Genomic DNA, 13,256 nt, shown 5'->3' on the forward strand with positions numbered 1-13,256 from the left:
AAGGAAGCTGTATGTATCTCAGCCGAGCTACATCAACAAGATCCTTAGGAAGTTCGGTATGCAAGAGTGTAATCCTAAGAGTCTTCCCGCAGATCCGAGCTCAAGACTACCACTCTCGGATGAGAAGAGATCATCTGCCACAGAGTGCCAAACACCATATCGTGAAGCAGTTGGTAGTTTAATGTATCTCATGACAGCCTCTCGTCCAGACATCGCTTTTGCCGTGGGACAAGTAGCTCAACACTGTGAAAACCCTGGAGCTCCCCACTGGACTGCGATCAAGAGAATCTTTGCATATCTCCAAGGGACATCAAATTATGGTCTTTGCTTCAGCGGGCAAACAAGGCGGCTCGCTGATTGGATTCACCGACGCAGACTATGCAGGAGACCCAGCCAGTCGTCGTTTCACCACAGGTTTCGTTTTTCTTTTAAATTTTGGCCCAATAGCATGGAGCAGCCGGCGACAGAACTGTGTTGCCCTTTCTACCACCGAAGCTGAATTTGTTGCAGCAAGCGAGACAGCCAAAGAAGCCATCTGGCTAAAACGCATGCTGCATGAGGTGGATCCGCAACACGTGACGTCGGTACCCATACTCTGTGACAATCAGAGTGCAATCAGGCTGATAAAGAATCCGGAATTCCATCAACGTACCAAACACATAGACGTGCGATACTACTTCATACGAGACACGCAAGAGGCCGGAGATATCGCAGTCTCACACATCAGGACGGAGGATCAATTAGCGGACATCTTTACAAAGCCACTGCCGAACCCTCGCTTTGCTGGTCTAAGAGAACAGATAGGAATTGTTGAAGTACCCCCAATTTAATTCTCCCTATATATAAAAAAAAAAAAAAAAAATATTTTTGGTTCCTTAAAATTCCGTTTGAGGGGAAGTGTTGAAGTTAAGTGCGCAAATTGAATTTTACATGGTTGCGTAAACCTATGCGTTGCGCCAACCCAGACACCTCCTTGTCAGCTCGACTTGTCGTCTGCACTTTCTTCGTCTCGTTCACTCCTACATTTGATGTCAATGGTAACACTCGAAGTTAAATCTTTTCTCCTTGTTTCACCACGTTGTGTAGTGACTCTTCAGTTCATTAGGTAGATATGTACATTCTAAACCCATGTCTGTGTGCCATACTCTTGTATGTACTGAAACTGTGACAATCTACAATATATGTACATGTTTGCCTCACATGGGAGTTATACGAGCAGCCTTGATTTCTAACAATGTTGGCATCAACAATGTCAGGCACCGCGTCGTCAAATGACTGATGCTGAAAAGGCAGAAAAGAATAGGAAGCAAAGAGAGAAAAGAGCCCAAGAAGATCCAGAGGCTAGAGAAAAACGTTTGCAAGACAATAGAGCCAGGGCACAATATGTGCGCGATGAAAAGAAACAGCGTCTCGATCAAGAAGTTCAACGTCAAACCCCAGATGAAGTAGACAGGCAAGCGCGTCTAGACGGTGAAGCGCAAAGACGTAAAGAAAACCGAGCTCAAGAGCCAGCCGAAGTGCAACAAGCTAGGCTACAAGAGCAAGCATTGCGGCAGCAAGCTTTGCGTGAAGAGGAAAACGAGGATGAAAGACGTGCGAGATTAAGAGATAAAGCAACACGACAGCAAGCTATACGCAACGCAGAAACCGATGATGAAAGGCGCGTAAGGATGATTGAGGATAACTTGCGACATCAAGTCCTACGCGCTCAAGAGACAGAAGAAGAGAGATCCTCGCGCGTTATGGTAGACTCTATGCGCCATCAAGTCATACGCGCCCAAGAGACGGTAGAAGAAAGGACTTTGCGCGCCATGGCTGACAGATTGCGTCATCAGATGTATCTGGTTGAAGAAACGGAAGAAGAGGCGGAAATACGTAGGGAACTTAACAGGGAACAAACAGCCAACTACAGAGCGGCAGAGATAGAAGAAGAAAGGGAAGAAAGACGAGAAGAGAGTCAATCTCGAATGGAACGTTTGCGAGAAGAGAGAGAGGAAGACGAGGAATTACTTCGTGCCATTAATGCATTGGAACATGCTGAAATTATACCATTGGAAACTGAAGAGGAGCGCACTTTTCGCGAAGAGCTATTGGCTGCCCGCAACCGTGTGGGAGTGCCAAGAACTCATAGAGCGGCTTGCAAAACATTGGCTTCCGAAGACCGAGTTCCATTGCACGATTGTGGAGAAATGACCGTCAATTGCGGCGAATGTAATGCCAGGCATTTCAAGGGTAAACAACCGACAGACAAGAAATTCACCCAATGCTGCGCAAAAGGAAAGGTGATTCTCCCTCCTCCAAAAGACTGCCCTCAACCGCTGGTTAAACTATTGCAGAATGACCATCCAAAGGCGAAAGCGTTTATGACGAAGATCCGCAATTACAACAGCACTCGCGCTTTTGCTTCGTTGGGAGCCAATATTTCATCTCCCCCAGGGCGTGGACCTTATTGTTTCAGAATCCACGGTCAAGTGTACCACAACACCACATCCGTCGGCCCCAATACGAATAATCCTAGGTATGCGGATCTTTATTTCATGGACGCTGCGCAGGCTGGCGAGTTCAGAGCGCTTTCCACCTCAAACGGAGGATGCTGTAGAAACTTGATGGAGGAATTGGACGCAATGCTCCGAGAAAAGAATCCGTACGCAAACATTTACAAGATGATGCGTCAAGTGCTTGAAGAAGAGTACCGCCGAGCCCAAGATGAGAATCTACCTCACCAAACAGTAGGAATGATCATCAGCAGTGATCGAAGAAATCTAGATCAGAGACGTTACAACAGCCCGACGACAAACGAGATTGCTGTGATTTTCAAAAGCGCAAACGGTGAGCCGCCAGCGAAGAGAGATATCCGTGGCCATCTCTTCATCCCAGTCAGAGGGAGAACATTCGTTCAGATTGACACACAACAGCCCATGTGCGACCCAATGACTTACCCTTTGCTCTTCCCAAACGGTGACGATGGCTGGCATGTAAACATGCCTTATACCACCATTACACGACGTGAAAGAGAGGAAGCAGCAGCACGGGCAATGGATGTGGATGAAGAGGAAGAGATCGATCTCCCAAGACTTGATGAGATGCTGCGGCTAGAAAATGCACCAGTAGAAGCCTTAGCTGGTGAGGAAGAGCTGGTGGAAGAACCAGAACCGGAACCAGAGGAGCAAATGGATGACGACGATAACGATCCCCATTGATTGAATCGTGGCGAAGGAAGACGAAAAAGGATCACGCAGTGCGAATTTTACAGCTTTCTCATGTCGATTTGGGAATATTTCAACAACGTCTTGGCCGGCGGATCACTCACTCAGCAATGGACGGTCGATTCTTACGTCAAGATTGAAGCCAACCGCGTCAAGTATATCCGCGAACATCAGGCGGAGCTTCACGTGGCTCAATACGACGGTCTCTTGGACTACTTGCATAATCGCGCCGAACGAGAAAACCTTACGGTCGGATCTTATCACGTCCTCCCATCGAGTTTCATCGGAAGCCCAAGGGCGATGAAGCATGCGTACCAAGATGCAATGGCCAACTGTGGTAAATTCGGCAAGCCAGTATTCTTCCTGACTTTTACCTGCAACCCAAAGTGGAGGGAAATCACGGCCAACATTCCCAGCCATCTGTCGGCATCAGATCGGCCCGATATAGTCGCAAGAGTCTTCCAGCAAAAGAAAATTGAGTTGGTCAACGACATTGAAAAGCGCCAGGTGCTGGGATTTGCGACTGCACGGATACACGTCATTGAATTTCAGAAGCGTGGATTGCCCCACTGTCACATGCTCATTTTGATCGACGAGCGTGACGCCCCTGCTACAGCGGAAGATGTGGATGCAACCATATGCGCGGAAATTCCCGATAATACAACGCATCCGAGACTTTATAAGAGCGTCATGACCCACATGATTCACGGTCCGTGTGGGTTGATCAAAAAAAAATCCTGTTGCATGGACGGCGACAAGTGCTCAAAGGCTTTCCCGAAGCAACATAGCCAAGAAACACTCCTAAACGATAACGGCTACCCCACTTACAGACGAAGAGATACGGGCGTTGTACACCGCTTGAAACGAGGAAACACTCATTTCAAAGTTGACAACAGATGGGTCGTTCCTTACAACCCTTGGTTATCCCTCAAGTATGACTCCCACATCAACCTCGAATACTGCGCATCCATCGTCTGCGTAAAGTACATCTTCAAGTACGTCTACAAAGGGTACGATTGCCTGAAAGTGGATCAAAAAGTGGGAACGTATCATCTGGCAGAAGGCGAAGAACCAAGGGTGGAGTGGGACGAAATCACGTGCCATGTTGATGCGCGTTACGTCAGCGCGCCTGAAGTCTGTTGGCGAATCTTTAAGTTTCCCCTTTCCGACCGTTCGCATGCCATCTATCGCCTGGCCGTCCATTTGCCCCGAGAGCAGCCCGTCTTTTTCCAACCGGGAAACGAAATGCAAGCCGCCATCAATGCCGCTTCGAGAGACACCAACCTAACTGCTTTCTTTAAGTTGAATCGCGTCGACGAGAGCGCACGGCAATATTTCTACAGAGAAATACCTCACTACTACGTTTTCATCAAGAAAACAAATTCGTGGAAGCCTCGCGTGAAACGGGCCAAGATCATCGGTCGCCTATACACGGTTGGCGTTCGACAGCTGGAACGACATTGCCTTCGTTTGCTTCTCATCAACGTTAAAGGGCCAACAAGCTTTGAAGATTTGCGAACAGTCGACCAGATTGTCCATCCCACTTTCAAAGCGGCAGCAATAGCACTGAATTTGCTGGAAGACAACACTGCTTGGGCTAGAGCCATGCAAGAAGCGGCAGCATTCCAAATGCCTCTTCAGCTGAGGCAGCTTTTTGTCGACATTTGCCTGTTCTGCAATCCCTCCGATGCTCTGCATCTATTTGAAATCAACCTGAACCATCTGATGGAAGACTACATTAGAAGCGGACACGAAGCCAACGTGGCCAAGAACTTGACGTTGAAATGGATTCAGGACAAGCTACGTCTCCACAATCAGACGATGGAAGATCTCTCCTTGCCTGTCCCGGATTTCCATCTGATTAACCAACTGGTCGAAGCTCAGATGGAAGAGAACAACGAAAACAGCCAAAGAAAAAAGAGACTGATGGGCGAAATGATGTTGGCGCAACTCAACGACGGGCAACGCGCGGCCTTTGATCAAGTCATGACTGCTGTCAACGATGTCAACAACTCACATCCGAGGCAGTATTTCCTGGACGGCCCTGGAGGAACGGGAAAGACCTTTCTCTACAACACCCTCATCACCGTCCTCCAGGGCCAAGGGAGACAAGTCATCGCAGTGGCTTCCACGGGGATCGCGTCCACTTTGTTACTGGACGGAACAACTTACCGTTCGCAGTTCAAGATTTATCCTCCAATAACAGAGACGACACGATCGAAAATCGAAGAAGCTAGCTACAACTCGCAACTGATCAGAAACGCCAGTCTCATAATTTCCGACGAAGCCACCATGAAGACCAACCACGCCCTCGACGCGATCAATCATCTTTTCCAAACTGTCATGAAGAATCGCGTCGATCCCTACGGTGGCAAAGTCCTCTTGCTCGGCGGCGATTTTAGACAGTGCTTGCCCGTTGTGAGACACGGAAACAGGGTCAAAATCATCGAAGCGACAATCACTAATAACGCGACTTGGCCTATTTTTCGACAGCTTCGATTGGTGCAAAACATGCGCACCGTCGATGATAGTCAAGATTTCGCTGATTGGCTCATTCAACTGGGAAATGGATCTTTGGCACAAACACCGCGGCTCAATGACCCAGATCTCATAGAAATCCCGCAAGACCTTCTCAACATTCGAACTAACTTAATCGAACACGTCTTTGTCGATCCATCGGACCTCTTAAACGAAGGCGTCAGAGAACAAGTTTGTAACCGGGCAATTCTATGTCCCAAGAATGAAGACTGTCTTAGGATCAACAACAAGATCATTGGCGAGATGCCTGGCGCGTTGAAAGTCTGCAAAAGTATCGACACTATCGATTCAGAGGACCCAGAGGAAATTTCCAACTACCCTCCGGAAATTTTAAATACCTTCAACGTCTCCGGGCTACCTCCGCACCAACTCAAACTGAAAATAGGAGCCATCGTCATTCTTCTCAAGAACATTGACTCGCGACAGGGACTTTGCAACGGCACGAGGCTCATCATCAAGGCGCTCAGCGGTAACCTGATTGTGGCAGAGATCGCGGCCGGGAAACACAAAGGACACAACGTCTTCCTTCCGCGGATGTCCATGTCTCCCACCGAGTCTGACTTGCCCTTCAAACTCAAAAGATTGCAGTTTCCTGTGCTTGTGGCTTTCGCTATGACCATCAACAAGTCACAGGGACAGACTTTTGAGCGAGTAGGCATCTACCTTCCGGAATCCGTTTTCAGCCACGGCCAACTATACGTCGCATTCTCGCGTGCAACATCAAGAGAAGGTGTCAAGGTTCAGTGCGAAGAAACAGAGAAACAGGGCAAGCTACTTAGGAATATTCCACAATCCACGGAACAAGATAAGAGCAAGGTATTCACGAAAAACATTGTTTTTAAGGAAGTTCTCCTACAAGAATAGCCAGAGCCGAAGAAAGAAACCCTAAAAATCACAGCCCATGTGATAACGACAACCACAAAAAAAAAGAGGAACTAAATTCCGCCTCGGTCTACGGACCAAATAAGGTGCACGGGCATGGCCTTGGGGGCAGTTCCCAAGTGCGCTCAACCGTGATTTGTTTTTCTTCCATTGTTTTTTAAGTGTAGAAGAGGTACGACTTGACAATACGTGGAATAGGGGCTTTAAGTGGATTAAAAACAGGTCCGATTAAATACTTGACTTCACCTATTACCGTCCTGGGACGGGCCGCCGTATACTCCCTTTTGCACCTCTCAAACAACCACCTTGCATTTTGTTCTCAACAGCTCCACTGAAAGCATTCCATCACTTTTAAGAGACCGTTCCCTTTTGCAGCCCTCAAACAACCACTATAACTTTGTGTTCTTGACAGCTCCATTGACTGTGTGTTCCCAACCTTGAGAGACCGTTCCCTTTGCTTCCCTCAAATAACCACTGTTACTTTGTGTTTTGGACAGCTCCTTTGACTGAATTCCAACACCCATAAGAGGCCGTTCCCTTTTGCATTCTTTAAAACAAGCACCATCTCATTGTATTCCCACCAGCTACGTTGCCTGGTTCCAACACCTATCAGAGACTGTTCCCTTTTACATCCCTAAAACAACCACCAATTCATTGAGTACTTACAACTAATTAAGAGACCGTTCTCTTTTGCATCCCTTAAAAAAGCACCACTATGGTGTTTTTCAACAGCTCCGTTGGCTGCAATCCAACACCCTTAGAGACCATTCCCTTTTGCTTCCCTGAAACAACCACCATTACTTTGTATTCAAACATTATTTGATTGTGTTTCACCACCCTGCAGAGACCGTTTCCTTTTTCATCCCTGAAACAAACCCCAATTCTTTTTGTTTTCCCCAGCTCTATTGACTGTGTTCCAACACCTTTCAGAGACCGTTCCCTTTTGAATCACTCAACAATCATACATTCTTTATGTTACTTTTCAATGGTGGTTACACCTTTTGAAAAGTATACTTTTCTATTACGTTCATTAACGTAATAATGTGATTATAATGGTTTATAATCACGCCTTGTAACTATTTCTCTATCAGATAAATAGGTTCCAAGCGGGTAGTTCGCGCCCCGAACACCCTGGGTAGTTCGCGCCCCGAACACCTTTTCCCTAGCAAATGGATGGCCAATTAAGCACGTGAAGCGGGTTATTTGTTCCCTAATAGTAAGCCTTAGATACGTAATTGGATGGTGGGAGGGAAATTACGTGTTTTCTGAGCTAGGCTTCGCTTGTGAATGTTCGTCTGTAGCAGTGTCTGTACACTGCTGCCGGATAATCAAATACTTCGTATTGATTATCGAATGGTTTACGAACCATTCACTCCATAGAAAAGTGTTAACTTTTCAATGGTGGTTACACCTTTTGAAAAGTATACTTTTCTATTACGTTCACTAACGTAATAATGTGATTATAATGCTTTATAATCACGCCTTGTAACTATTTCTCTATCAGATAAATAGGTTCCAAGCGGGTAGTTCGCGCCCCGAACACCCTGAATTAAAAGTGGCAAACTAAGGAACCCTTTTTTGTTTTTGTTTGAGCCCATGACTATAAACATTCGGCTTAGTTCCTGACTGTTAATAGGCAACTGTGTTGGAGCTCATGACTTTCCACATGCAGCTCAGTTCCTGAATGTCAACAGGCAACTGTGTTTGAACTCATGACTTTGAAAATACAACTTCGCTCATGACTATAAACATGCAGCTTAGCTCATGACTATAAACATGCAGCTGTTCAACAATTCACCAACGACGTGCAGTTCAACTTTTCCTCAATTAACGAACCAGTTCTTAAAGGGCATTTAGTTCAAAACTATACACATTCGATTGGTTGGTTGGTTTTTGGCTAATTAGTTTGTAAAAGGCTCATGACTTTCATGCAGCCAGACTTTCATGCAGCCAGCGGTAAAACGTGGTGTTGGAAGTTTGACCGATTCTGACACACACACACGAACGTCATACACTCATACATGTGCATCCAAATTATTGTCCCGAGGTATTTTATCAAGCTTGTTGTACCTCTTTTAACTCGTTATTGCTGTCTGGGACACCTTCGGTGAATCCAAGTAGCTTTGCTCGGCATGCTGCTAAATCTTCTTTTGATAGTGTCTCCCAGTCGTCTTCGAAAAATGGTGTTGCCATTGTGACACTTGGTGGTGTTGATGATCCGCGTTGGGAATTGACTTAGAAAGTGTCACTAATTGGAAAACTATGAATTCTTCTATTCTTTATGGAAAAACTTTTTTGAGTTTCACGTGCAGAAAATTACGTGTTTTCTGAGCTAGGCTTTGCTTGTGAATGTTCGTCTGTAGCAGTGTCTGTACACTGCTGCCAGATAATCAAATACTTCGTATTGATTATCGAATGGTTTACGAACCATTCACTCCATAGAAAAGTGTTAACTTTTCAATGGTGGTTACACCTTTTGAAAAGTATACTTTTCTATTACGTTCATTAACGTAATAATGTGATTATAATGGTTTATAATCACGCCTTGTAACTATTTCTCTATCAGATAAATAGGTTCCAAGCGGGTAGTTCGCGCCCCGAACACCCTGGGTAGTTCGCGCCCCGAACACCCTGAATTAAAAGTGGCAAGCTAAGGAACCCTTTTTTTTTTTTTTTTTTTTTTTTTTTTTTGTTTTTTTGAGCCCATGACTATAAACATTCGGCTTAGTTCCTGACTGTTAACAGGCAACTGTGTTGGAGCTCATGACTTCCCACATGCAGCTCAGTTCCTGACTGTCAACAGGCAACTGTGTTTGAACTCATGACTTTGAACATACAACTTCGCTCATGACTATAAACATGCAGTTTAGCTCATGACTATAAACATGCAGCTGTTCAACAATTCACCAACGACGCGCAGTTCAACTTTTCCTCAATTAACGAACCAGTTCTTAAAGGGCATTTAGTTCAAAACTATACACATTCGATTGGTTGGTTGGTTTGTGGCTAATTAGTTTGTAAAAGGCTCATGACTTTCATGCAGCCAGACTTTCATGCAGCCAGCGGTAAAACGTGGTGTTGGAAGTTTGACCGATTCTGACACAACACACGAACGTCATACACTCATACATATGCATCCAAATTATTGTCCCGAGGTATTTTATCAAGCTTGTTGTACCTCTTTTAACTCGTTATTGCTGTCTGGGACACCTTCGGTGAATCCAAGTAGCTTTGCTCGGCATGCTGCTAAATCTTCTTTTGATAGTGTCTCCCAGTCGTCTTCGAAAAATGGTGTTGCCATTGTGACACTTGGTGGTGTTGATGATCCGCGTTGGGAATTGACTTAGAAAGTGTCACTAATTGGAAAACTATGAATTCTTCTATTCTTTATGGAAAAACTTTTTTGAGTTTCACGTGCAGAAAATTACGTGTTTTCTGAGCTAGGCTTCGCTTGTGAATGGTCGTCTGTAGCAGTGTCTGTACACTGCTGCCAGATAATCAAATACTTCGTATTGATTATCGAATGGTTTACGAACCATTCACTCCATAGAAAAGTGTTAACTTTCATTCCAGCAATCTTCAGAAACCGTTCCCTTCTTCATCCCTCAAACAACCACCAATTCATTGAGTACTAACAACTAATTAAGAGAACGTTCCCTTTTGCATCCCTTAAAAAAGTACCAATTATTGTGTTTTTAACAACTCCATTGGCTGCAATCCAACACCCTTAAGAGACCGTTCTCTTTTACTTCCCTAAAACTACCACCATTACTTTCTATTCATAACAGCTCCATTGACTGTGTTTCACCACCCTTCAGAGACCGTTCCATTTTGCATCCCTCTAACAACAACCAATTCAGTGTATTCCCACCAGCTCCATTGACTGCATTCCAACACCCTTAAGAAACCGTTCCCTTTTGCATCCCTCAAACAACCACCAATTCTTTGTCCTCAACAGTTCAATTGACTACGTTCCAACACCATTGAGAGACCGTTCCCTTTTGTTTGCGTCAAACAATTATCAACTCCTTGGGTTCTCAACAGCCCCATTAGCTGCGTTCCAGCTCTTTTCTTCCAACACTGCATTTTATTCTAAACAGCTCCACTGACTGCGTTCCAACACTTTTAAGAGACCGTCCCCTTTTCCATCACTCAAACAACCGTAATTGCTTACTGTTCTCAACAGCTCCACTGACAGCGTTCCAACACTTTTAAGAGACCCCTCCCTTTTGCACCCCTCAAACAACCACCACTGCATTTTGTTCTCAATATCTCCACTGACTGTGTTTCAACAGTTTGAAGAAACCATTCCCTTTTTCAGTCCTCAAACAAACACTATTACATTGTGTTCTGGACAGCTCTTTTGACTGCTATTCATTAATATTAAGAGACCGTTCCCTTTTGCATCCCTTAAAACAAGCACCAATTCATTTTGTTCTCAACAGCTCCATTTACTGCGTTCCAGCGCTTTTCATAGATTGTTCCTTTTTGCAATCCTCAAACAACCACCAATTCATTGATTATTTTCAACTAATTAAAAGATTATTACCTTTTTCGGTTCTAAACGAATACCAATTCATGGTGTTTGGACAGCTCCTTTGACTGCATTCCAACACCATTGAGACTGTTTCCTTTTTCCTCCCTCAAACAACCACCTATTCTTTGTGTTCTCAACAGATCCATTTACTGCACTCCAACATACTTCAGAGACCTTTCCCTTTTGCATCCCTCAAACAACCACCAATTCATTGAGTTCTTACAACTCCTTTAGAGATAGTTCCCTCTTGCATCCTTCAAACAAGCACCAATTCATGTTTTCTTAATATGTCTATTGACTACGTTCCAACAACCTTTAGGCACCATTTCCTTTTTTCATCCCTCAAAAAACCACCATTGCATTTTTTTTCTTAACAGCTCAATCGAATGCGTTTCAACACCATTAAGAGAGTGTTCCCTTTTGTTTCAGTGCGCTTGCTTCCATTGGTTCGAAAGGGTTCACGTAACTTTTGCTGCCTGGAAAAAGGTCGACTACTTGAAAAGGGTTCGAACTGCCGCCGGCTAGGCTTAACCGTTTTCTTTCCAATTTTCGCGGACAGGGTGGGTAAAAAGACGAACTGGGGAAAACGGCGGGCAGGTGTAGACCCGCGGACAGGGTGAGATCCGCGAACAGGGCGGAAACAACGGACAGGTTTGAAACGACGGGCAGGGGACGGGCATTGGTAAAGCACAAAAACTGCAAGTAAAGGACCAAGTAAGGAGCATGGCCTAGGAGGCAGTTCCCGAGTGCGCTCAACCGTGATTTGTTTTTCCTACATGGTTTGTTTCGTATATGAGTGGTATGTATTAAGTTGGTATGTAGATTAAGTGTCTTTACGTGGATTAAGCGGCTTAACATGGATAAAGGGGCCTTTAAGTGTATTAATATGTTGAAAGTAGGCTAAAGGGCTTTATGTTGATTCAGCAGCTTAACGTGGATTAAGAGGCTTAAAGAAGATTAAGGGGCTTTCAGTGGATTAAGGGGCTTCAAGTGGATTAAGGGGCTTAAGGACAGGTCCGACTAAATACTAGACTTCACCTATTACCGTCCTAGGACGGGCCGCCGTATACTAGTGTTGGAAAAGACGTGTAAATTAATTTTCGGAATGCAGGGTTGGGATTGGCTACAGCAAAAATCAAGTGACTCGCATGCAACCAATGGCAGCGTGCGCCTACATAAAATTTCTCGGACAAACAAACAGACAGATACACAAACAAATCCCGCCCACAAATACCCCATTCGCTTTTATAAAGATAGGACTAGTATACGGCGGCCCGTCCCAGGACGGTAATAGGTGAAGTATGGTGTCTAAAGGTTGTTGGAACGAAGTCAATAAACATATTAAGAAAACATGAGTTGGTGCTTGTTTGAAGGATGCAAGAGAGAACAATCTCTAAAGGAGTTCTAAGAACTCAATGAATTGGTGGTTGTTTGAGGGATGCAAAAGGGAAAGGTCTCTCAAGTATGTTGGAGTGCAGTAAATGGATCTGTTGAGAACACAATGAATTGGTGGTTAATTTAGGGAAGCAAAAGGAAACAGTCTCTCAAAAGTGTGGGAATGTAGTCAATGGAGCTGTTGAGAATAAAATGCAGCTTTGGTTGTTTGAGGGGTGCAAAATGGAACGGTCTCTTAAAAGTGTTGGAACACAGCCAGGAGAGCTATTGAGAACAGTATCCAAAAGCTGTTGTTTGAGGGCTGAAAAAGGGAACGGTCTCTTAAAAGTGTTGGAACGCAGTCAGTAGAGCTCTTGAGAACAAAATGTGAACACATTCTTGAGAAAAAGAATGTGTGATTGTTGAGTGATGCAAAAGGGAACGGTCTCTGAAAGGTGTTGGAACGCTGTCAATGGAGCTGGGGAAAACAAAAAGAATTGGGGCATGTTTGAGGGATGCAAAAGGGAACGGTCTCTGCAAGGTGGTGAAACACCCGTCAAATAATGTTATGAATACAAAGTAATGGTGGTTGTTTCAGGGAAGCAAAAGGGAACGGTCTCTAAGGGTGTTGGATTGAAGCCAACGGAGCTGTTAAAAAACACAATAATTGGTACTTTTTTATGGGATCCAAAAGAGAACGATCTCTTAATTAGTTGTAA

General features: G+C 44.8%; 2 protein-coding genes across 2 annotated transcripts; both read left to right on the forward strand.

The window, feature by feature from the left end:
* The first annotated feature begins 1,128 nt into the window (after nt 1-1,128).
* On the forward strand, nt 1,129-4,770 carry LOC116925320. Its single transcript, XM_045180758.1, is given in 4 exon segments — nt 1,129-1,149; nt 1,257-1,729; nt 1,787-4,640; nt 4,699-4,770. Coding segments are annotated over 4 exon segments (3,420 nt in total).
* Nucleotides 4,771-4,811: 41 nt separating this feature from the next.
* Nucleotides 4,812-6,608, forward strand: LOC116917823 (ATP-dependent DNA helicase pif1-like). Its single transcript, XM_045180759.1, has one exon. The coding sequence runs from the start codon at nt 4,812-4,814 to the stop codon at nt 6,606-6,608; it is 1,797 nt and encodes a 598-aa protein (XP_045036694.1).
* Nucleotides 6,609-13,256: the final 6,648 nt, after the last annotated feature.

The sequence above is a fragment of the Daphnia magna genome, unplaced genomic scaffold (genome assembly GCF_020631705.1).
Source record: "Daphnia magna isolate NIES unplaced genomic scaffold, ASM2063170v1.1 Dm_contigs021, whole genome shotgun sequence".
NCBI classification, from domain to species: Eukaryota; Metazoa; Arthropoda; class Branchiopoda; order Diplostraca; family Daphniidae; genus Daphnia; species Daphnia magna.